The sequence below is a fragment of the Amphiura filiformis genome, chromosome 2, assembly GCF_039555335.1.
Source record: "Amphiura filiformis chromosome 2, Afil_fr2py, whole genome shotgun sequence".
NCBI classification, from domain to species: Eukaryota; Metazoa; Echinodermata; class Ophiuroidea; order Amphilepidida; family Amphiuridae; genus Amphiura; species Amphiura filiformis.
Window position 1 is genome coordinate 55,803,592 of NC_092629.1, and position 23,669 is coordinate 55,827,260.

At 37.5% G+C, this 23,669-nt stretch overlaps 2 protein-coding genes across 2 annotated transcripts in view; one reads left to right on the forward strand and one right to left on the reverse strand.

Moving 5' to 3' along the window:
• The window catches only part of LOC140146416 (mesenchyme-specific cell surface glycoprotein-like), a 28,338-nt gene extending 25,161 nt beyond the window's left edge, over positions 1–3,177 (reverse strand). Inside the window, exons 1-2 of the mRNA XM_072168259.1 lie at positions 2,702–3,177; positions 1,159–1,385 (exon numbers count right to left, since the gene is read on the reverse strand). Coding sequence (XP_072024360.1) covers positions 1,159–1,385; positions 2,702–2,706 — 232 coding nt within the window. The 5' untranslated portion in view covers positions 2,707–3,177. The remainder of the gene's footprint in view (positions 1–1,158; positions 1,386–2,701) is intronic.
• Positions 3,178–8,283: 5,106 nt separating this feature from the next.
• Positions 8,284–23,669, forward strand: part of LOC140146419 (solute carrier family 49 member 4-like) — a 48,612-nt gene continuing 33,226 nt past the window's right edge. The window contains exon 1 of the mRNA XM_072168263.1: positions 8,284–8,459. The gene's annotated coding sequence lies outside the window, so the exon portion shown is untranslated. The remainder of the gene's footprint in view (positions 8,460–23,669) is intronic.

Below are 23,669 nucleotides of genomic sequence, written 5' to 3' on the forward strand. Positions count from 1 at the left end.
GTAAAGCAGCAAGTCATACACGGTTTGGTAATGGTGAGGATGTAGCCCTTTTTGACGACTTCTGACTTTTGGTAAGCCCAAAATGAATCAATGAAATCGTGTATAAGATATTTGCGGGGATATTTGGGCGCTATTACAACAATTTAGAAAATAAATGGGCACTTCTGGGTTGGATATTATAGATTCTATAGAATTTAAGTATGATATATTTTCGATGGTAAATATATTTTCACTTTCAAAGTTTGTAGTTTTCATAATTGCAATTTGTTAATATTATATAAAGAGCACATATAAATATATAATTGTAAGAGTATGGGATCATTTTGAAAATTAAATAATTGCGAAACGCCGGCGGTAGAGATCAGCAATAAATGTCTATTTCAGGAATTGCCGCGATTCCTGCAGTAGTTTTTATGAATAGAATACAATAGCGAATTCAATAGAACTCTATTACGGATAAATAAACCTCGTCGCGCTGCTAAATTTCACTTCTTATTTTTTCATTAACTAACCGTTATTTCATCAACTAACCGTTATTTTTTAAACTTTGGAAAACCTCGACCGAGGTTTTTAATATATATCATAAGCTTTAAAACGGTATATCATTTGACTTCAAACGATATCCAGAAGCGGGGTTATGGTTTCTTGAACTTTGCTCCTTCAACAAAATGGTAGCTTTTTTCATTTCTACATGTGTCTCTTTTTCCACATTTATTGGCGGTCATTTCAAATCATTCCCAAGTCAACGAGGTTCCAGAATGTCCTCTTATTGTTAATTGTTGGTTATACATACCTAGACAAAATACAATGCTTTGTTTGTAATTCACCACTTGAACAGGATTTAGCCAAAGCAAACAACGACCAGAGCTATTAAGAATTCTATAGAAATCTAAGCTAGAAGTTTATTATCCTCTTCAACAATAGAATTATTGATTGGTTTAAAAAGTTGGCGCGACATCTATCAAAATGAGATAGATGTCGCGCCAACTTGAGGTACCGATGAATACGACCTTCATGTACATTATACACTATAACTCAGAGAACAATTTGGGACATATACGGCTCATTCGTGCTGTACGGTCACATATTGCTAGGAGATCCCTGCTATAATTATATAAACGATATACCATTTATATTCGTTACTATTTGCACACTTACCTGCTGTGTAAACTAAACCATCCTTCCCGTCATACACTGCGTGTTCAATAGCATCACCCCCATACTCATACCCAGGGTTGCCTTGGTTATCGTAGAATGATGGTAGATATAGTGTCGAATAAAACTGCAACTTGTAGGTTGCATGCACCTTAAGCATACTACATACGATGAACGCGAAGTGAAGATAAAACCTGGACATTTCTGGTAACGTTGATGACACCTGGTACCTGAAAGTTGATTTTTTTATGTCAATATAACTATTAAACGTTTCACAACTGTTTGGTGTTACCTTAATTTTTGTACAGGTATTATTATCAATTCACGTGCTCATTGACTCCTCACTATGCAGTAAACAGAAGATCAACCTGCTTAATTCGGTTACCTATTTTGGACAAAAGTCGAGGTCTATGCCCTTTAACCTTTTCCCAACACTACAATGTCTTATGGAATCTATTATACGCTGGCGAAGTTACGTAATAAATTGGATTAACTACCATAGCAATAGGTCAAAACAATTTTGAACATATTGCGCTACACTACAAGCAGGTTGCATTCATCACCTGTATGTCTGCAATCATAGATTGAATACAATACTGGTCTTTTCAAAGATAATAATCTTACAGGTGTAAGTGATCAGCATGATATGCTTCAATGCAGAGGTACCGCGTGAACGTATCAGTGCAGCGCGGTATATTCAAAAATTGCTTTGACCTATTGCTATGGTAGTTAATCCGATTATTACGTAACTTCGCCAGCGTATAGTAACGAGTGAATTGGTTATCGGCCAATAGAGGTTGTGCATATGACGTATCATACCGTAAATATGGCGGACTTCTCAAATGCATTCAACAAAAGCATGATTGCAATCTACCGCGAGAGTTCGTCTTACACACATAACAAATACGATCAAATAGGTTGATGCTCTTGATGACAACATTTGATTGAATGGACTGCACTGCGCCATGATTACGGTGAAGGACACCGGTTCAAATCCTTTGTTTGGAGCCAATCGATAAAAGCATGCAGGGCCTCTATTCGCCGTAGAATTGACGTACTTAATCGGATTAACTACCATAGCAATAGATGAATACAATTTTGAATATATCGTCCTGCCAATGCACTGCAACTTCACGCGGTACCTATGTATTGAACCATAAGTCGTGTTCACACGGTCGGACATAAGTGACTTATTACTGGTAATAAGTGACTTATGTCCGACCGTATGAACACAACTATAGATGTCAAAGAACAGGGATAAAGACCTGGATCGTAATTCTATAGAATATTCATATCATGCTGATCATTCGCACCTGTAAGATTAGTATCTTTGAAAAGAGTGGTATTGTATTCAATCTATGATTGCAGACAGACACAGGTGATGAGTGCAACATGCTTGTAGTGCAGGACGATATATTCACAAATTGTATTCATCTATTGCTATGGTAGTTAATCCGATTATGACGTAACTTCTACGGCGAATAGACTGGATCGAACTCTCTCGATTTCGACAAGTCACTTTCTAAAGTAGCGAAAAACGAGTTACCTCATTCGTTGAAAATCAAACAGCTTCAAACGCTCGTCCCTCGCTAATATGTTTGAAATCAGCTTAAGATATCCAACGTTATCAGAAAGCTCGACACAAAAATATATCACACATGACTTGTCTGCTGCTGGGTGTGATTATCTTCAACCTCTTCCTTCATACACAGATGTTCGGCAAATGAGTAAACCAAACTGCTCCAAGTAAGAGTCATTTAAAGTTATGACAAAAAAAGTAAAACAAAGTTTGCCAAAGCTTGACCTTACAGTAAAGGTTATGTTTGCTCGAGAAGAAAATATAGCGAAATCAAAATTTCAAAATATTTAAAACTTTGACAAAGCACGTTCGGATATGTATATTAAGTTCAGGCTTATCATGGTTAAACAGATCGAGTTTATACGTGTAGGCAAGACCTCGATCTATAATCTATGTCTGATACCGAATTTGTAGTCAAAACCGCGGTATAAAGCAATTGGTTTTGCAACGTCGTTATTGCAAAGGCAAAACCAACCGATCCAGCTGAATGGTCGTATCCAAATCGCTCATATTTAGCGACTATAGGTATAAACTCATCGTTTGGTATCTTCACGTTGATAGGCAGACAGTACATGAATGAATAATTGTAAGGGCTGTGTTTCCGGCCTATATATTTTTTGTGGTAGCCACATTGAAAATTTAGATTCACTTTGATCCAGTTCCGTTGACAGGTAAACCTTCTATGTAAAGCATGCATTTTCAAGGTTTCTGTACTGCTTTTGATTCTGTACCGACTAAAAAAACAGAATCCATGGGCGGATTGGGTTTTATTTAAACTGGGCGGTTTGGGTTTTATTTAAACCACTGTGAATAGGTATAACTAAGCTATGTGTACACTAAACCGGTAATGCATCGTCCCTACCAAAGGACGTATTCTAATGGTTCATTTGCATTCTTAAGGGGACTCGATCTTTTGTGCGTAATTATACAGTGCCAGGGGATTCACTCTATCATTTAAAAAATCATTTGAAGAAGTCAAAGAGCCCTAAGAATAAAAACTGTAGTGTAATTCACGCCATACACAATTTCTTTATTATGACAAAAATCGATTAAAAAACAAACGTTTTATATCAATTTTAAATTTAGCCTGAATCCGTAAATATGGTACCTCTCGCCCTTTTTTTAGGTCAAGGCTGTTTTTACCATTATGCAGCGAACCATTGTTGAAGCTATTTCACATACATGTATAAAACATTCTAGAGAAAGAATAATGCCATATACTGTTGAAATATCTTTTGTTGATTTCGAATGATAATGTCATGAAGTCGTAAATTTTAAGGTCAAATTCCTAAAATCAAAACAAAACATTGCGACGCAGATATTTCCCGACTTACAAAATTTCATCATCACATCAGTGTCTTTATTATTTATTTGAAACCTTTCCCAAACGTTCGTGCTCTTTATGCATAAAACTGCTAATCTATCTTTACAAAACGCGTCTTTTTTAGTAAACAAAAGGCTAAAGATGGTATTATGAGATTTATCATTTATCATTACACTCCTACACTCAACTGCCACCGTGGCCGAACGGTGAAGCGCTAGAAGCGTAATCGAAGGAAGTTTTGAATCGCTGGTTCGAATCCCAACGAAGCCTGTGGAAACTTTTTTTTCTTCAAAATTCATGATCGCATTCCGAAATGAGTCACTTGTCGGTAAATCATGTATCGTATCTTTTTAAAGTACAATGGTGTGTCTTCATACATGCAGCGGGGCATTATGTACACAATTGGGTTACTCCAGAAATATTCATATAATTCGCAATATAACGTAAAACCTCGTCTTCAAGCATATAGAGTGTTTAGGATGAAAGCAAAATTAAACTCTGAGAGAGTCTTTTAGACATTCTATCTATCTTGCGGACGCATCCGAGAAAGAGTTTACAATTCTTTTCCAGGAATCTCTATCAGCCATCAGATTTGGGAGGTCATTAATTTCTTGATTGACGTCCCTTGCCACACAGTCAATGTAGTTGAATGGTCTTCTTCCTCTACATGTTCGTGGAAGCCTCATACAGATGACATCTGATATTATTTGCTCGGTAGCAGTGGCCTGCAAATCTGGCTCGCCGTTGAGCAAGGATGGAGGACACCTGTGGGACACCATCGTAGATCTCTGCTTTGGTTTTATGTTCACGCCAGGATATATTTTGAACCCTCATCAACAGCCGGGTGTACATGGTGTAGGTACCATCAAGACGGTCCTGAAGATCTTTCTTCATTGTCCAGGTCTCACTTCCATATAAGAGGATACTCTCTATGCAGCCTCTAAAGAAGGCAAGCTTGGTATTTCTTGATATGTTGGACTGTCATATGGTGTGCAGCTTGTTGCTTTGCGAGTCAGAAAGTCTTTCTTGCTGTCGGCAACAAATGAACCAAGATATTTAAAGTCCGACACCTCCTTGAGTTGTGTGCCATCCCGGGAAAGGATTGGAGTTGGGTTCTTATCTCCATTAATACACATATATTCTGTCTTCTTGGTATTGAGAAAGAGGCCAACTTTGGCACACTTCTAAAGCACCTTCCAAAGATGACAGAAGATCTTTGGCATCTTGTGATAACGTAGCTGTTAAAGCTATGTCGTCTGCGTAGTCAAGATCGATTAGATACTTGTTCTTCTCTCTGCTCGTATTATTGGGCATGATGCCAATCCCTTTGGACTCGTCAGTGGTACCCACAGAACAAATAATTATTTGTGTGTCCCAGAACAAGTTCTTTTTTCATATTTGAATTTTCAGTTTGGTGTCAAGTTAAAGTGTTATTAATAATTTCCAGATTGAAGTTGTTCGTATTATTTGATTCTAAAAATGGAGCTTGATTTTTGTGTTGTTGTTGTTTTTTTTTTTGTTTTTTTTTTTTTTTTGTTTTTTTTGTTGGTTTTTTTTAACCTCAATCCCTCTCTTGTACCAATCATTTTTACTAATTTGAATACATATAATTTGAACGCACATAATATGTTAATGTTTTTGTACTTGCATCTGCAGCCAACGGGTTATTAGGCAAACTCAAGCGAAACCTAGTCGATCACGTATAGCTTCGTACGTGACTTCCTGAATCCTATTAATAGTAGGTCTTATTTGGATATACCATTTTATATACATAATAATAATATACAAGTATTGAAAAAAGTTCTGATAAGCTTATTAAAGGTACATTGTTGAAACTGAAATACTTTATATATATTTTTTTTTGGGAAAATATATTCTACATTTCTATAATATTGTGGAAGTTCAAGCAAATAATTACCTTTATTCCATAATCCATGCAGGGTTGTTTGATATTGATCTTAATAATAAAGATATTCACGGACATTGTCGAATTATATGGTTTATGGAATGAAGTGGGGCCGTAGTGGCCAGCGACAACCTGTAAAGTGTGCTGAGGCTTGTTATGTGGATCAACGCCTAATGTAGCGCACTTTAAATCACTGCGCTTTTTTCTTTTTTTTTTATTATTATTAAAATAATTTAATATGCGGTAAGCAAAAGAATAAAAGGTGCCAGTTATGTTACCTGTACTCTTTAGCTCTGAATTAAGGACGGTCTTAACCCTGGACTTGTGGAAATTTTTGAACCTCATAACTGCTCAAGTTGTGGTCTAAAGTCATGAAAGTATATAAAAGTATGCATTTATAGAATGGCGAAGACTAAAAATGAATTCATCTGTGGGGTCATATTTGGAGAAAATCCCCCCAAAAACTGAATTTTTTTCGGACTACAAAAACAAAACAAAAATCTTGAGGAAAAAAACAAAAATGGTTGGAAAATACTAAATTTTCACAAAAAACATGAACAATGTATACATTTTTTCCCAAAAGACCCAAAATTTTTAGAAATGTATATCTTCAATACGAAAGGTCACAATTGTCAAATGATTGTCGGCTTTTCCTCCCAGCTACACACACTTTAAGTACATATCATTAGATTTATAAAGTTTACTTTGTAGACTGTTAAATATCAAAAATATAAATGTTTAATAATTTGCCATGAAATTTGTATTATATCACAAATTTCAAAAACTCATTATTCAGAATGCAATTCGATTTGCCTGATGTGCTCTCATGTCCCACAAAAATACCGTGCAAAACGTTGGTATCCGATCCCTTAAGGTTGGTAACCCTGGAATTATGAAAACTTTCGGGCCTCATAACTGCTACATTGTTGGTCTATATATAAATGTATACATATTTAGAATGGCAAAGACTTGATAAATTCATCTGTGAGGTCAAATTTGGGCCAAAATGCCTATTTTGGGCCCAAAATCCCAAAAAATTGTTTCGCTAGCCAAAGATCGCAACCGTTGGAGAATGCAGCCGACTGAAGATGATGAGCTCACTTCTAATTAATATTACACTGCAAAAATATTGAGTAAAAATGCCACAACTCAACAGTTGAGTAGGCCTCAAAAATTACTCAACATTGAGCTTATTCATATAGGTCACGACTCAACAAATGAGTAAAATATTACTGAACATGGCCTCAATGTTGAGTAATTTTTTACTTAACTGTTGAGTTGTGACCTTTTTACTCAATGTTGAGTAAAATATTTTTTGTAGTGTAAAAAAGAGTGTCTTATGGAAAAGTTGATGTCAAAATTGTGTAACTCCTTCGCTAAGTAAATGATTTTACGGCCTGAAATTAATTATTGAATTGCGAGTTCATTGCCTTCGTTCTGCCTGAGTAGTATACTGGCAATACGTTGTAAATTAGTTTCAGTTGACCAAACGTACAGGTTCATTAGTACAATAGAAAAAATGAATAGTTATTACTACAATATTAGGCACTGTGCTGGAACGGTTATGATAACCTTGAAACTTTATGACTCATTATTTCCCTCAAAACTTGTATTATTGTAGCATTCACGGGGCCTGTTGCTTATGTAAGCTTTCAGACTTAGGGACCGCTCAGTATTCATGCCAGGGGGACGTAAGAAACGAACAAAATCAACACAAAAATATTCGTGCCCCCCTTGTTTTCCATATAGTCATGTTTACATTATAATAGAGGCTAGCCTGAATAGGGTCGCTATCACCACTTAAAGGCCCATTCAGCATGTTCAGTGAGTTGCTCATCTGAACGATCATAAAAATCATGAAAATTCAGATTTTGGTATCTTTGTCATTGTCATAGATATGCTAACATAGCCTGCTAGTGGTTCAGCTGAAAGCCGTGTATTTAAGACAAAATAAAGCATTTACATGAATCTGTAATTTATATACTGACAGCATATAGATTATTAGCTACATGTATTTGAATGGGGCTTCAACTTCGTCAATACTGCTGTTTTCTTTGTCTTTTTTCAATTTTGTTCATTTCAAACATACCAAATGACAATTCGAATGACATGACATATCCTTAACTTTTAAGCAATTTACAAACATTTTTTTTACATTTGCGCCGGGATCACTGAATGGGTCTTTACCATTTCTCAAATAACAAATTTCAGATTCCCCTCTCAAAAAACGTTTTCAAATTCCCACCCTCCATAAAATCTCCCATCCCCCCCCTGGTGTAAATATTGAACGGTCCCTTTCAATTAATAGAAATCAATAATAAAAAGGTACTGTGCTGGTACGGTTAGGGCAGACTTAAATGCCCGGGGCTGCATGCGGGTAGCTAGGACAACAAAGTCAGACAGTGTAGCTTCCTGACTATCTTGAGGCTTTTCTGTAGATGATTGGGCAATAATCAGTGTAGGGAGACCTGATCGGTGTTGTTATTGACAACCAGGTAAGAAACCATTGCACTTGTTCAAACAACTAAGGCAGCAACGTAGCTTTACCACAATACGCTATACCGTTATCGAATAATCTCACTAATACCTTTCCAACCCATCCTTGTAAATACACACGCACCCCTACACACACCCCAAACGAGGACCTCATTCTGCATATGATTTAATATTATCAAAACGAGGACTCGTACAGCCGTTCTTAATCGGCACACCGTGGACCTCACACACCCCCACACACACACCAGACCACTTACTATCCAACCGTGACCCGTCATATACCCCCTATGTGGACCCGTTTTAAATGCATTTTTACGTTATTTCCCGGGCGTTATTTGCGATGTCCTGGATATATCCAACAGATCGAGGACGTCCACAGTCGGAGGTTATCTCCTCGTTTGTCATGTGTGTATCCATAGGCTATGTAGGTCCTCGTTTGGAGCAAGTTGCCACACACCCAGCGTTCGAAATAGGGCCGGTCAGCCGGCCATTGGCCTGTAACTTTTTGGCCTGGCCGGTAACTTTTCTGACTGGCATCTAGTTGCCGGCCCGGCTGGCCGGTAACTTTTTAAGGTCAAGCCCGGCTGGCCTGTAATTTTTGAGGCATTTCGAACACTGCACACACCCCCCAGTCAGCCAAACATCCCATGTGTACTAAAAGGCCGACTAACCTTGTCACGCGGGGTATGCATGGTATCGACTGTATTGGCGCTGTAAACAGTGGTCTTTTTAACAATTTTCATGGCGATTTATTTGTATTTTTTGTTACTTATTATTTGTGTGCACAAAACGTCAATTCTAAATTGTTATGGTCGCTAAAATGACCCAGGCCAAACTGACCTGTTACCGAGTTCGCTAAACACCAAACACGCAAACACACTGCTTATTATTTCAAATAATTTGTGATTATTTGTTAATTAGGGCAGTACGGCAATCAATCAAATAACCATATACAATATGATCCAAGAATTAAAATTAAATTTACAACACAGATTTATTTTTGCTATGGTCCCTGCACTTCTTAGATCGTCTTGATAAGAGTTCGAAGTCCTGTCATCAACAGAGGGTACTTTACTTTACTTTACTTTACTTTACTTTACTTTACTTTACTTTACTTACTTTACTTTACTTTACTTTACTTTACTTTACTTTACTTTACTTTACTTTACTTTACTTTACTTTACTTTACTTTATTTCATGTAAACTGTAATGTAATATTATTAGTGCAGATTTCTAATATATTTTGCTTATTCTATAGGCGTAATTCATTTCTGCCATTTATTTGTTGTCAATATACTACATAAAACGTTGACATTACTGTGCATATTATTATGTCTGTTTTCAAGAAGAATGTGTTGCACCGTACCATGCATGCTTGAATTGTCATAGGATATTAACGAATAAAATACTGTCAATGTCAAACTAACAATATAAGTAGTTCACCTTGTGGCCTTGGTACATTCGTTTGGTTTTGACATGCACTATGGACCACAATGGCCTCATCTCAGTGGCATATTTCTGTAATAATCAAACAATCACAGTACAAAGTTGCAGAGTATGAGTTTTCCTACCCAAATTTTCAATGAATGCATGTACAAACTGTTCCCTGATAGATGGAAATGTTGTGGATCCTTATTCATTGTTCCAAGCGAAAGTGTAAAGAAACAAAATTGTGTATAAATTACTTAAAAGTGAAGAATAAGTCATTAAAATTGTCATCATTGATTATTTTAGACATTAAAATTCGGCACAAAAAAGGAAAACAGAAAATAGCAATATTAACAATGTTGAAGCCCGTTAAAATACATGTAGATAAGTTATATTTTCATATGTCCAATTGTGTCTTTAATACACGGCTTTCGGCTCAACCATATGCAAGCTGTGCTAGCACATCTATGCTACTACCAAAAGTGCAAAAAGTGTTCGTATACTATAATGAATTTCATGATGTGTATGATTTTCTAAATGAGCAAATCACCAAAGCCTAAAAATAAAGAAATAAGCCGCTGTGAGTCGATTCAATGCCTCATTTCAAATATATAGTTTTAGTTTTGGTTTTGGTTTTGGTCACGTGGTTTCCTATTGTCCTGCCTAACCACTTGAATCATAAGATATCGAACTCATTGTTTCTACCTTTTGTTTAAAACCGAACATTTGTGTCAGTCAGTTTCGGTTTTGGTTTCAGTTTCTTATAAGTGGTGTGGATCGTAAAATTATTTGATTTGAAGTTACCTACTCTAAGCATGGAGGTATATAAATAAATGGAGAATGATCTAGCCAAGCATCTTTTGTACTACGTTGGTTATGACCAATTATTGTTGAATAGGCAATTTCAGGGGATATTGATTATGCTAAGCTGATTACATTGTTAAGTCTGTTTCACTGGTCATTTCTTTCAATGGGGTGCTAAATGCAGTTATTTATAATGTTTATTGGAAAGTGCTCATGTTTCAGAAAATTTAATATCAAAATGTCATTTTCGCCAAAAAATTGCATTGAAATCAGTCTTTTTGAATAAAATAAACACCCTATCTGTAGGCCTATATCTGTGGTCATATTGTGACCCCCTACATTTTGGTCATGATTCTTGAAAAAAATTAAATTAGGCTATTACCCCTATTTTTCTTTCCAAAAGTTATGACCCCCCCCCTGGTATAGGCCTATTTGGAACCCCCTCCAAAGAAAATGATGGCCCCTAATAATATTAATAATCATTTAGGCCTAAATACTGATAATTATTTATTATAAAATGAGAAGTTTAATGATGTTGAAAAGATTTTAGCTGAATTCCGAAGTACTTCCGGTAAATTTTACTCGCTCTTAACTCAATTGGCCCAAATTGGCCCAACATAATTTTTTCACAATCGGAAGGTAAAAACGTTTTGCTTTCATTTGCACTATATTTGAACTCCCTCAGACCCCCTTAAGGTTACGGAGGGTGAAAATTCCACTCAACTTGTCTTTTGTTTTTTAATTTTTATTTATGAAGTATATGTATATATTAAACATCTCAGAGATGTAGATTGAAAAAATTGTATCAACAAAGTATTTTTAAATTATTTTTGTGTATCAATATTTGCTCTAGATATCCCACAGCACTAATTCTTTTTTAAAGACAGTTCTTGTTTTAAGGGGACACTACACTAAATCCTTCCGCATTTGGTGTAACTCATGGAAGAAAGAGAAGGTGTGAGGGCTATCATTTTCTTTGGAAGGGGAATCCCAAATATACATGGGGGCCTGTGGGTTAGATTTTAAAAGGTATGCCAACATTTCCTGTCATCCTCCCCTGGCCCTGCTCTCAGCCAGCCTAACTTTGCCAATGTGGAAACTTTAAATGGCCTAGATATTATGATGCAGATTTGAATGTTTCTGTAGTGTTTCCTAAGCCTTATAAAGATGCACTGTAAATGTTTGCCAAAACTGCTCCCCCCTCCCCATTCTACCCTCCCCAGGACTCATAATTATTATGCACCTAGTTACTTTATTGTATTTTCACATGTATTTCAATGGGACATTTATTTAGTGATGTGCCCCTTATAGTGATTATTATTCCAGTGCATGAACTGGCAACCCTATCATTTTCATTTGATTGCTAAAATCACTGAAGCATATGCACAGTGGAGCATGAGTATTCAACCAGCACTATACTAGACAAAATCAATAAAATAAGTACTATCACCTTGGCCCTGGCAACACTAACTAGCATTGTAAACAAGTTAGCACATGGTTTGAACATGATAATAGATAGTGGGAGTATATAAAACGGGGACCCCGAAAACGGGGACCCCAAAAACGGGGACCCCGAAAACGGGGACCCCCTAAACTCACCCCATAAAGCTACTGACAAATTTCTAGGGGTCCCCGTTTTTCAACTTTGGGGTCCCCGTTTTACAGATTGACCCAGGGTAATCTGTAAAACGGGGACCCTATTTTTTCACTCTATTTTAGGACTGATGAGTCTCCAAATCTCGACAAAATATTCACCATGGATATACTAATATTACAAATGTAATTTATGAAAGTAGTAAGCACTTCTTATATAATTGTCCAATATACAAAATTTTTGGGTCCCCGTTTTGGGGTCCCCGTTTTACAGATTGACCTAGGGTAATCTGTAAAACAGGGACCCCAAAAACTGGGACCCCTAAAATCACCCCATAAAGCTTCTGACAAATTTCTAGGGGTCCCCGTTTTTGGGGTCCCCGTTTTACAGATTGACCCAGGGTAATCTGTAAAACGGGGACCCAAAAAAACGGGGACCCCTATTATTTCACTCTATTTTAGGACTGAAGAGACTCCAAATCTCGACAAAATATTCACCATGGATATACTAATATTACAAATGTAATTTATGACAGTAGTAAGCACTTCTTATATAATTGTCCAATATACACAATTTTGGGGTCCCCGTTTTTAGGGTCCCCGTTTTACAGATTGACCTAGGGTAATCTGTAAAACGGGGACCCCAAAAACGGGGTCCCCTTATAATCTCCCTATAAAGCTTCTGACAAATTTCTAGGGGTCCCCGTTTTTGGGGTCCCCGTTTTACAGATTGACCCAGGGTAATCTGTAAAACAGGGACCCCAAAACGGGGACCCCTATTTTTTCACTCTATTTTAGGACTGATGAGTCTCCAAATCTCGACAAAATATTCACCATGGATATACTAATATTACAAATGTAATTTATGACAGTAGTAAGCACTTCTTATATAATTGTCCAATATACACAATTTTGGGGTCCCCGTTTTTTAGGGTCCCCGTTTTACAGATTGACCTAGGGTAATCTGTAAAACGGGGACCCCAAAAACGGGGACCCCTTAAAATCACCCATAAAGCTTCTGACAAATTTCTAGGGGTCCCCGTTTTTGGGGTCCCCGTTTTACAGATTGACCCAGGGTAATCTGTAAAACGGGGACCCCAAAAACGGGGACCCCTATTTTTTTCACTCTATTTTAGGACTGATGAGTCTCCAAATCTCGACAAAATATTCACCATGGATATACTAATATTACAAATGTAATTTATGAAAGTAGTAAGCACTTCTTATATAATTGTCCAATATACACAATTTTGGGGTCCCCGTTTTTTAGGGTCCCCGTTTTACAGATTGACCTAGGGTAATCTGTAAAACGGGGACCCCAAAAACGGGGACCCCTAAATCACCCATAAAGCTTCTGACAAATTTCTAGGGGTCCCCGTTTTTGGGGTCCCCGTTTTACAGATTGACCCAGGGTAATCTGTAAAACAGGGACCCCAAAACGGGGACCCCTATTTTTCACTCTATTTTAGGACTGATGAGTCTCCAAATCTCGACAAAATATTCACCATGGATATACTAATATTACAAATGTAATTTATGACAGTAGTAAGCACTTCTTATATAATTGTCCAATATACACAATTTTGGGGTCCCCGTTTTAGGGTCCCCGTTTTACAGATTGACCTAGGGTAATCTGTAAAACGGGGACCCCAAAAACTGGGACCCCTAAAATCACCCATAAAGCTTCTGACAAATTTCTAGGGGTCCCCGTTTTTGGGGTCCCCGTTTTACAGATTGACCCAGGGTAATCTGTAAAACAGGGACCCCAAAACGGGGACCCCTATTCACTCTATTTTAGGACTGATGAGTCTCCAAATCTCGACAAAATATTCACCATGGATATACTAATATTACAAATGTAATTTATGACAGTAGTAAGCACTTCTTATATAATTGTCCAATATACACAATTTTGGGGTCCCCGTTTTTAGGGTCCCCGTTTTACAGATTGACCTAGGGTAATCTGTAAAACAGGGACCCCTAAAATCACCCCATAAAGCTTCTGACAAATTTCTAGGGGTCCCCGTTTTTGGGGTCCCCGTTTTACAGATTGACCCAGGGTAATCTGTAAAACAGGGACCCCAAACTGGGGACCCCTATTTTTCTCTATTTTAAGACTGATGAGTCTCCAAATGTCGCCAATATATTCACCATGGATATACTAATATTACAAATGTGAGTTGGGGATCGGAAGACCTTGGCGCACCACACATCATGTGGCCACACCCATAATTATTTCACACAAGGCCCGTGACCTCACCACATATTACACCACTTTGAATTAGATCTACGTTATGATTAGATCAATTTTGATTTTAGAAAGTAGCAAGGACTTCATATATTTTTGTCCAACATACAAAACTTTGGGGTCCCCGTTTTTGGGGTCCCCGTTTTACAGATCGACCTAGGGTAATCTGTAAAACGGGGACCCCTTAAAATCACCCCATAAAGCTTCAGACAAATTTCTAGGGGGTCCCCGTTTTTGGGGTCCCCGTTTTACAGATCGACCTAGGGTAATCTGTAAAACGGGGACCCCAAAAACTGGGACCTAAAATCACCCATAAAGCTTCTGACAAATTTCTAGGGGTCCCCGTTTTGGGGTCCCCGTTTTACAGATAGTACCGAACCCTCCCCAAACCCTTACGGTCTTTTAGTATGCTCTATTTAAGAAATATTTATTCCATGGTGTCATTTCAGCACTTTATAGGAGTCAAAGGACCATGCTTGTAGGGCATACCTTCGACAAGGGTGTGTACAGTGACAGGGTCTTCTAATGAGTATGTTGTACTCCTCAGAAAAAGGTGATGAAGAGGTGATCTAGCGAGTATCAAAGCCGTGAGAACACATCATCACTTTAAAATTAATTAATGAATTCCCGAATGAATTACATTCACAATACGCGGACATTGCTTACAGTCTAGGTTAGTAGAAGGAATGCCCGCCTTACGAAAGGTGCACCACTGAAGATCATGGCCAGTATACGAAAGAGTTTAAAACAAACAAAGTTAGTTCACAGTTTCTAGGAGCTTGTAAGAAATGATTCCACAAATCAACAACACAATCAATTCTTATGCATTGTACATTCTCGATGTAGGCCTAAATGTATCTAATTGTGGACTAGAAATTTTCGATAAAACCAGCAACGCCAACCGGGCAACGCCTATACGCCTATGAATGTTTCTTTCTTAGGGAGTGTTCATAAATACTTTTGTAGGGGGGCTGGAAAATATGTAGTGGGTCATAAAATTTTAGGAGTTCTGAATAAGGGGGGGGGGGGTAAACAAGTTTTGGGTGTATGAACAGGTGGGGGGGGTTGGGCACGTAGAGGGCCAAGGGGTGTAAAATCTTAAGCAACATTAGTCCTGAAGCAAAAAAATACCAAATAGCCTGAAATTTTTTCGAACGCTACGCGCGCAAATGTTCCGATAAAACCATAACAAAAGTACATTCCAGATAAGGGTATTTGATCAGGCATGTCAGAAAAATTGTCTTGTTGTCTATAACTTAATTTTGAGGTTTGTGTCAGTTCCTTCTGGTCTGCTCTTTAAATCTCTAAAAAGCTGCAATATCTTTGCTCTAATTCTTTAGTGTTGACAATTTTTACAATAATGTTTCATGCAGTACAGATGATTAATTTATTATCACTATTCTATTTCTCTTTCTTAAATTTTATATTCATAGATGTAAATTTCAACAGGTGGATCCTTCTCTTCAGAATTCCCGCAATTTTGTTAAACTTAAGGGCTGGGGTATGAACGTTTGGACAGTATTTATTGTGGGACATTTAGAGCACATCAGACATATCGAATTGCATTCTGAATACGTAGAATGTCATTCTGATATCTAACTAATGTTCATTATTTGAAGTTCGCACTGTCGTACACATTCTATGGGAAATCATTAAAAATTGATATTTTTGATATTTAACAGTACTTGAAGTAAACTTTATAAATCTGATGATTTATACTTAAAGTGTATGTAGGTGGGATGAAAAGCCGACGATCAATTGAAAATTTTGACCTTTCGTATTGAAGATATGGATTTTTTTTCCCAAAACACCAACAAAATTAGGTCTTTTTGGGAAAAAAAATCCATATCTTCAATATGAAAGGTCAAAATTTTCAATTGACCGTCGGCTTTCCTCCCTGCTACATACACTTTAAGAATATATCAATAGATTTATATAATTTACTTCGAGGACTGTATTATATCAAAAATTTGCAAAATATCAAATTTTATAATTTGTCATAGAATTTGTATTATATTGTGATTTTCAAAAAATGAAAAATATTTGATATCAGAAAGACATGCTTCGTATTCAGAATGCAATTCGATAGGTCTGAGGTGCTCTCATGTCCCACAAAAATACTGTCGAAACGCAATAAACGCTCATTTTAGATCCCTTAACAACATTGAGTACAAAATTGCTGAGAAAAATGGCAATCTTGGCAAGCACTTTTCTTTTCTTTCGACAGTAATTTGATTGCCTCTTATATTATGTATAGCCTATATCATGGCTAGATTGTGTAAGTGTGTGAGTATAATATGAATCGTTTTTCTTGTTTGTCTTCTGTCTTTTTGTATGTTTTGTATGAGTGAGAGTGATCGTTGTCTTCGTCAATAGTCTTTGTCTCGTCTCTCTTTGTACCTGTTGCTCAAAAAGATTTTTTGATTATATGTAATTGTTCATGATTGTTGGGAACTGATGCCTCATTATGTATGTCTTTTCTCCTTCCATCAGTTCCAAGCACAGGAATAAAAAAAATATTATCACTAATATATACATGTACAACTAAATCATGTTGCATTACAATTATAGACTGAGGAAGCTTGGAGAACAGGGGTAGGCCTACACGTTTCCGCCCCCTACTTTTTCCAATGGGGACATCCCCCTAAAAATCCTATTAGGATAAAAAAAAAGAAGCAATAATTGCCCTATGCAACTTTTTAGCACATCGAAAAGCATTGTGTTCTGGGCCCAAATAGGGTTCATGCGAACTTGAAATAAAAAATTAAAAAAAACCATTTCGGCAGTAGTATAGCCACTGGGCATGGGGAAAGCACGGTGGCGTAAATAGGGTCAGTAGCGCCCGGGGCAAAAACAAAATTGGCGCCCCTACCCCCCTTGAGAATTTCAGTTAATTCTTGAAAGAATTGCGCGCGGAGCGCGCAAAATTTTGGACAAATAAGGCCTACCACTAATTAATTTGGGTTACTAGAAGTTGAATATCGGTCTTAAAGTGTTCTTTCAATTGATTTTGTGTTGAAAATTTTGACTTTCATCACTTGGAGGGGCGCAGAATCGATGCTGGCCCTGGCTGAATTGGTCAATTTGGCGCCCCCTAGCGGTAGCGCCCGGGGCATGTTGCTCCAGCCCCTCCCCCACCAAAGTATTTATGAACACTCCCTTATTAAGCACCAGCTAGCATTCACTACAACAGCATACGCCATAGGCCAAGTGTTTTTAAAATGCGTAAAAAACAACCTGAAATTTATTGCCCATGATGAGGAAGTCTGATTACCTTTTGAAATAACCCAATGGGCGGGTTTTCAATGAAATATTTTTGTTGTAAAATCTGAAGCTTCCTATGTATAAAAGAATATATGAATATTAACTGCACATCATATATAACGATTCGTGATACCCAATTGTGGTACAGTTGATGTCGTTCAGATTCAGATTATTTTTTATTATTTTATATACGCCAAAATTTTTTGTTGAATTTTAGTGAAAATAAAGATTGAAAAGATGACGAAAATTCTATTAAAAAATTACATTAGACCCCACCAAAGATTACTGTTTCATATCTAATCTAATCTAATCTAATCTTTTCCTGAAATAAACTTTGGGGTTTTATAGTGTGGATTTTTTAATATAAATTATGGTCATAAGCAAGATCAGACCTACCAAATGTGTAACAACCAGAAGTAATTAAGAAATAATTAAGAAATAGCACACACTGCTGTGTGTAGGTAAGCACAAAAGTGGTCAAATTCTTATGTATATGCCTATTGTGATTGTGCAAGCGTGACCTTGTGTGCAGATACACTAAGGGCGAATTTCTCGACGGGTGGCTTAGCAATTGGCTTGTCTAGCCTCAAGGCTTAAGAGGTCGTAAGACCAGGCTTAACTGAAAACCTATTTCCCGAAGCACGGCTACCATAGCCTCGAGGCTTCGTTAGCAATGGTTAGCCCGTGGGCCAGGCTTGTAGGATTAGCCCCAGGCTTCAGTAAAATTTGCATTTCTCGAAATCAGTCTTCTGTAGCCGTAGTCTACGCAAGCCTGTTAGACCAGGCTTACAGCGGCTTTTCTTGGCCCTGCCCCAGAGGTCTTAGGCCTTGGTCTATTTAAATTAACAAATTATTTAAATTGTAACGAAAAGTTTATCTTTCATATTTTTGACGGTCTTTCAATTACCATGAGTAAGCAGTCGCGTAACTGGGGGGAGCGGAGGAGCTCTTGCACCCCCAATGAAAAGGTAAATTAGGCCTACTTCTGAGAGTTATTAATTAAGCTCATATTTGGTCATTTTAACCTTAAAAACTCAATTTATAAGGTTAAATAAATTGCATTTATCCCACTTTTGTACCATTGGTCCATATGTCACCAGCTTTAATAGCTAAAATATGGCATTTGTACCATTTTTTTTCAATCCCACCCCCCCCCTCCATGTCAAAAAGAAATCTACGCCAATGTTCCGGGGACACATTCCAAGCAGATCCCATAACTCCTCAGACCCACTCCACCCCTTACAAACCCAAACAGCATGAGCGATGCCTGCCCCTCATTTATTATGTTTGCCCCCGCTTTCCCCCACCCCACTCCAAATGAAAATGTCTAGTTACGCCACTGTGGGTAAGTAAGGGAGCGGTCGTTATTTATGGCAGGGGGGGAATGGGTAAATTTGTGGTCTTGAGGGGGGACCTGAAATTTTAGTTGAACCAGGAGGGGGATTGTTAAATTTTAAATGGAGAAAATTGGGAAAACAAGGGGAACGCGAAAATTTTTTAACAACGAATATAATTAAAAAATTCTTTCATCATCATCATGATCATCATGATCATCATGATAATCATCATCATCATCATTATCATCATCATCATCATCATCATCATCATCATCATCATCATCATCATCATCATCATCATCATCATCATCATCATCATCATCATCATCATCATGAAGACCTATATGATACCACCTGTCCCTATCCAAGCCTTAATAGTTTGATACTCGTACTCGTAGGCCTATTACAATATTATTTTGGAGTGCCTATATTATACCAGGTTGGACATCAATTTAATACAATAGAAGATGAATGACAAAATTGGTAAAGATATAGTAAATATTTGACACGAAACAATAATGCATGCAGTATTAAAACTGAATTTACGGATAAGATGCATATAATATTGCTATATCTTCTACTTAAATAATTATAAATATTGTACCAACAGATAACTTCATGTGAGATCTGAGAAGACTACTGATATCAGTAGATATCACGTTGGTTGCTTTCCTTTTTAGGGGAATCACAGATTCCTTTCCATAGGCTTACAGTTTTACCCTTTTTGGGATGCAAAGAAAAAAATCACGAGTATAAAGCATAGACGTATCATTCATACAAGTTGGACTCATAAAAAGTCAAGTGGAAATAAAATAATACATAAAAGACACAAAACAGACACAATATTTTTGCATCAAGTTGTGTATACGGTATAAGCCCAAGCACAAGACCGCGGGTCCAGGCTAGTCTTTGCGCCGGGAACATTGCGATAATGAGACGGCAACCTTGTTAGTACGGTAAACCGTGAGGACCACAGCTTATGTACATCTACCTCCAACAGCCTATACAATTAAGTCGCTGGTTGAAAGGGACGAGGTTGTCAAGCGTTAAGCCTAAGACAAGGTTGAATTTGCGTTGAAGAAATCCGGCTAGAGTTAAGACACTGCAATTTCAGCTTTTCCATCTATATCTATTATGAAGAAATCTATATTTTTGCTATCATGAAACCCTAGAATCGACATTGAAACTTAAATGTCATTTAAAAGATTCATAATGACAACATTTAACATAATAAATCCCCGGAATAAATCTGATGAAATATAATGTAGGCCTATAATACTATACATGTTAACTATAGAAATCAAAGTGTATTACATGCTTTGTCTATTGGTCCATTGTTAAATATCTCTGAACAAGCATCTTGGAAAATGGACTGATCTGGTAAAAAATGGTCTCAAAAATTTTTGGAAAGAGCTATCCACTTTGTTTTTTCAGCACTTACTGCCAATCCCATGTTCATTAATATGTAAAAGTGTTTAAAAAACAACAGTGCCAAAATACTGTTACTACAGGGGCAATTTAAGCAGAAACTTGGCTTGTAATCACTGTTGAAGTCAACCTTGAGTAGTGGACTGATCATGGAAATCATCTCACTCTGAACTCCTGGTGCATTTTTTTTTATCCTAGAGATGTTTATTTTGCACTTTATCATTTGTTCATTTCATATGATAGCGTTTTGGCCGATTTTTTCACACTTTTCACATCCAGGCGTGCGTTTAACAAACTTTCACTCACTCTCATAGGAAACCATTATACATAACATTACTCAACAACAAAAACTTGATTCACAAAAAATAGATCCTTACACAACTTAATCGATGCCTCAGCGACATTGCTTAGAGTCTTTGCTTTTCTGTGATACCCTATTTGTTGGAATTATCTTCAAATTCTCTTAGAAAATTTAAAATAGGTGAGGCTGCATGAGCTCCCGGAGGCCACTTACATTATGTGATGGACACCATGCTCATGACAGTATGGACTCTCGAAACGCACCCTAAACGAGTATTACTCAGCGCGTGCAAAACATACCCTAAACAAGTATTTTGCCATTTTTTAACACTATAAAGTAAAAATTCATGTTCATACTTTTATTTAATATAAGTAGTTTGATGTTCCTTAATGTTTTACCCTACGATTTGTTCTGATAGAAGCCAAACATAGCCTATTTCACCCTTTTTTTATTTTGCCATTAAACTTTGGTACCCTAAAAAAGCAAAGTATTTTGCATGGAAAAGTATACCCTTTTTTCCCGATTTTGGCAATTCTGGCACCCTTTGCACTGTACGCGCGTACATCGCCCGTTCGTGAAAAACTACCCTTTTTACGCGTTTTTGTACACGAGCATGGTGTCCACCTTGTATTGTAATGGCAGTGCCCCCCCGGGCATGAGCTCGGTTGTTACGCATTACAGGCCCATATGAGCGCTTCGTTAAGAAATTAAGTGCTAATTAAACAGCTAATTAAGAATTTTGTTTTTGTTTTTTTGGCTGAAATATATACCTTAATATCTTATTAATAAATAGAAACAATTAGATCGATGTTAATAATAGTTTAGACTGAATTCTACCAATTAAAAGATCAGTGGTGGGTACATAATGCAATTGGTAGGTCTAATGTTGCTTATGACCTTATAAAAACATCGAACCTGAGACCATAATACCTAAATATGACCTCCGGATAATAATGGTGATGATAATGAGGAGGAGGAGTGACAGACAGGCCTACAGGAAAGGAGGGGATGATGATCATCATCATGATGATGGCGACGATGATGACATGGATATATTGGCCTATAAATATAAATGTTAGTTCTTCCGCTTGTTTTTGAGATTTTTATTTAGCCCAGCCAATCATGGTTACAAGGGGGGGATGATGATGATGATGATGATGATGATGATGATGATGATGATGATGATGATGATGATGATGATGATGATGAAGAAGATGATGATAGGGCGATTTCACGAAAGGTCATTAGTTCAATCTGCAAACATTTTGCTCAAAATTAATTTGATTACGCGATTGCCTGTTGCAACATGGTTTGATTACACCACACAGTGATTACACCATAAGATTACACACGTCTTGGTGAAAATTTCTACATATCTCTCCCTTTCAAGTTTGCCGCGTGTGTCATGTCTGCATGTTTGTTTACATTTTTGAGCAACTTTATGAATGAAACAAATTTCCAGGCGCAGACCGCGACCGTGCAGCTCAACATGAGCAAGATTGCATGTTACTGTGGTGAGGTCACGGGCCTTGTGTGAATTAAAAATAGGGGTCCCCGTTTTCAGGGTCCCCGTTTTACAGATTACCCTGGGTCAATCTGTAAAACAGGGACCCCAAAAAAAGGACCCCTAAAATTGTCAGAAGCTTTATGGTGTGATTTTAAGGGGTCCCCGTTTTGGGGTCCCCGTTTTACAGATTACCCTAGGTCGATCTGTAAAACAGGGACCCTAAAACAAGACCCCAAAGTTTTATATGTTGGACAAAAATATATGAAGTCCTTACTACTTTCATAAATCAAAATTGATCTGTCATGACGTAGATCTAATTCAAAGTGGTGTAATATGTGGTGAGGTCACGGGCCTTGTGTGAATTAATTGTGGGTGTGGCCACATAGATGTGTGGTGCGCCAATGTCTTCCGATCCCCAACTCACATTTGTAGTATTAGTATATCCATGGTGAATATATTGGCGACATTTGGAGACTCATCAGTCCTAAAATAGAGAGAAAAAACAGGGGTCCCCGTTTTCAGGGTCCCCGTTTACAGATTACCCTGGGTCAATCTGTAAAACAGGGACCCCAAAAACAAGGACCCCTAAAATTTGTCAAAAGCTTTATGGGGTGATTTTAAGGGGTCCCCGTTTTTGGGGTCCCCGTTTTACAGATTACCCTAGGTCGATCTGTAAAACGGGGACCCTAAAAACGGGGACCCCAAAGTTTTGTATGTTGGACAAAAATATATGAAGTCCTTACTACTTTAATAAATCAAAATTGATCTAATCATGACGTAGATCTAATTCAAAGTGGCGCAATATGTACGTGGTGAGGTCACGGGCCTTGTGTGAATAAATTGTGGGTGTGGCCACGTGGATGTGTGGGGCGCCAGGGTCTTCCGATCCCCAACTCACATTTGTAATATTAGTATATCCATGGTGAATATATTGGCGACATTTGGAGACTCATCAGTCCTAAAATAGAGAGAAAAAACAGGGGTCCCCGTTTTCCAGGGTCCCCGTTTTACAGATTACCCTGGGTCAATCTGTAAAACAGGGACCCCAAAACGGGACCCCTAGAAATTGTCAGAAGCTTTATGGGGTGATTTTAAGGGGTCCCCGTTTTTGGGGTCCCCGTTTTACAGATTACCCTAGGTCAATCTGTAAAACAGGGACCCTAAAACAAGGGACCCCAAAATTGTGTATATTGGACAATTATATAAGAAGTGCTTACTACTGTCATAAATTACATTTGTAATATTAGTATATCCATGGTGAATATTTTGTCGAGATTTGGAGACTCATCAGTCCTAAAA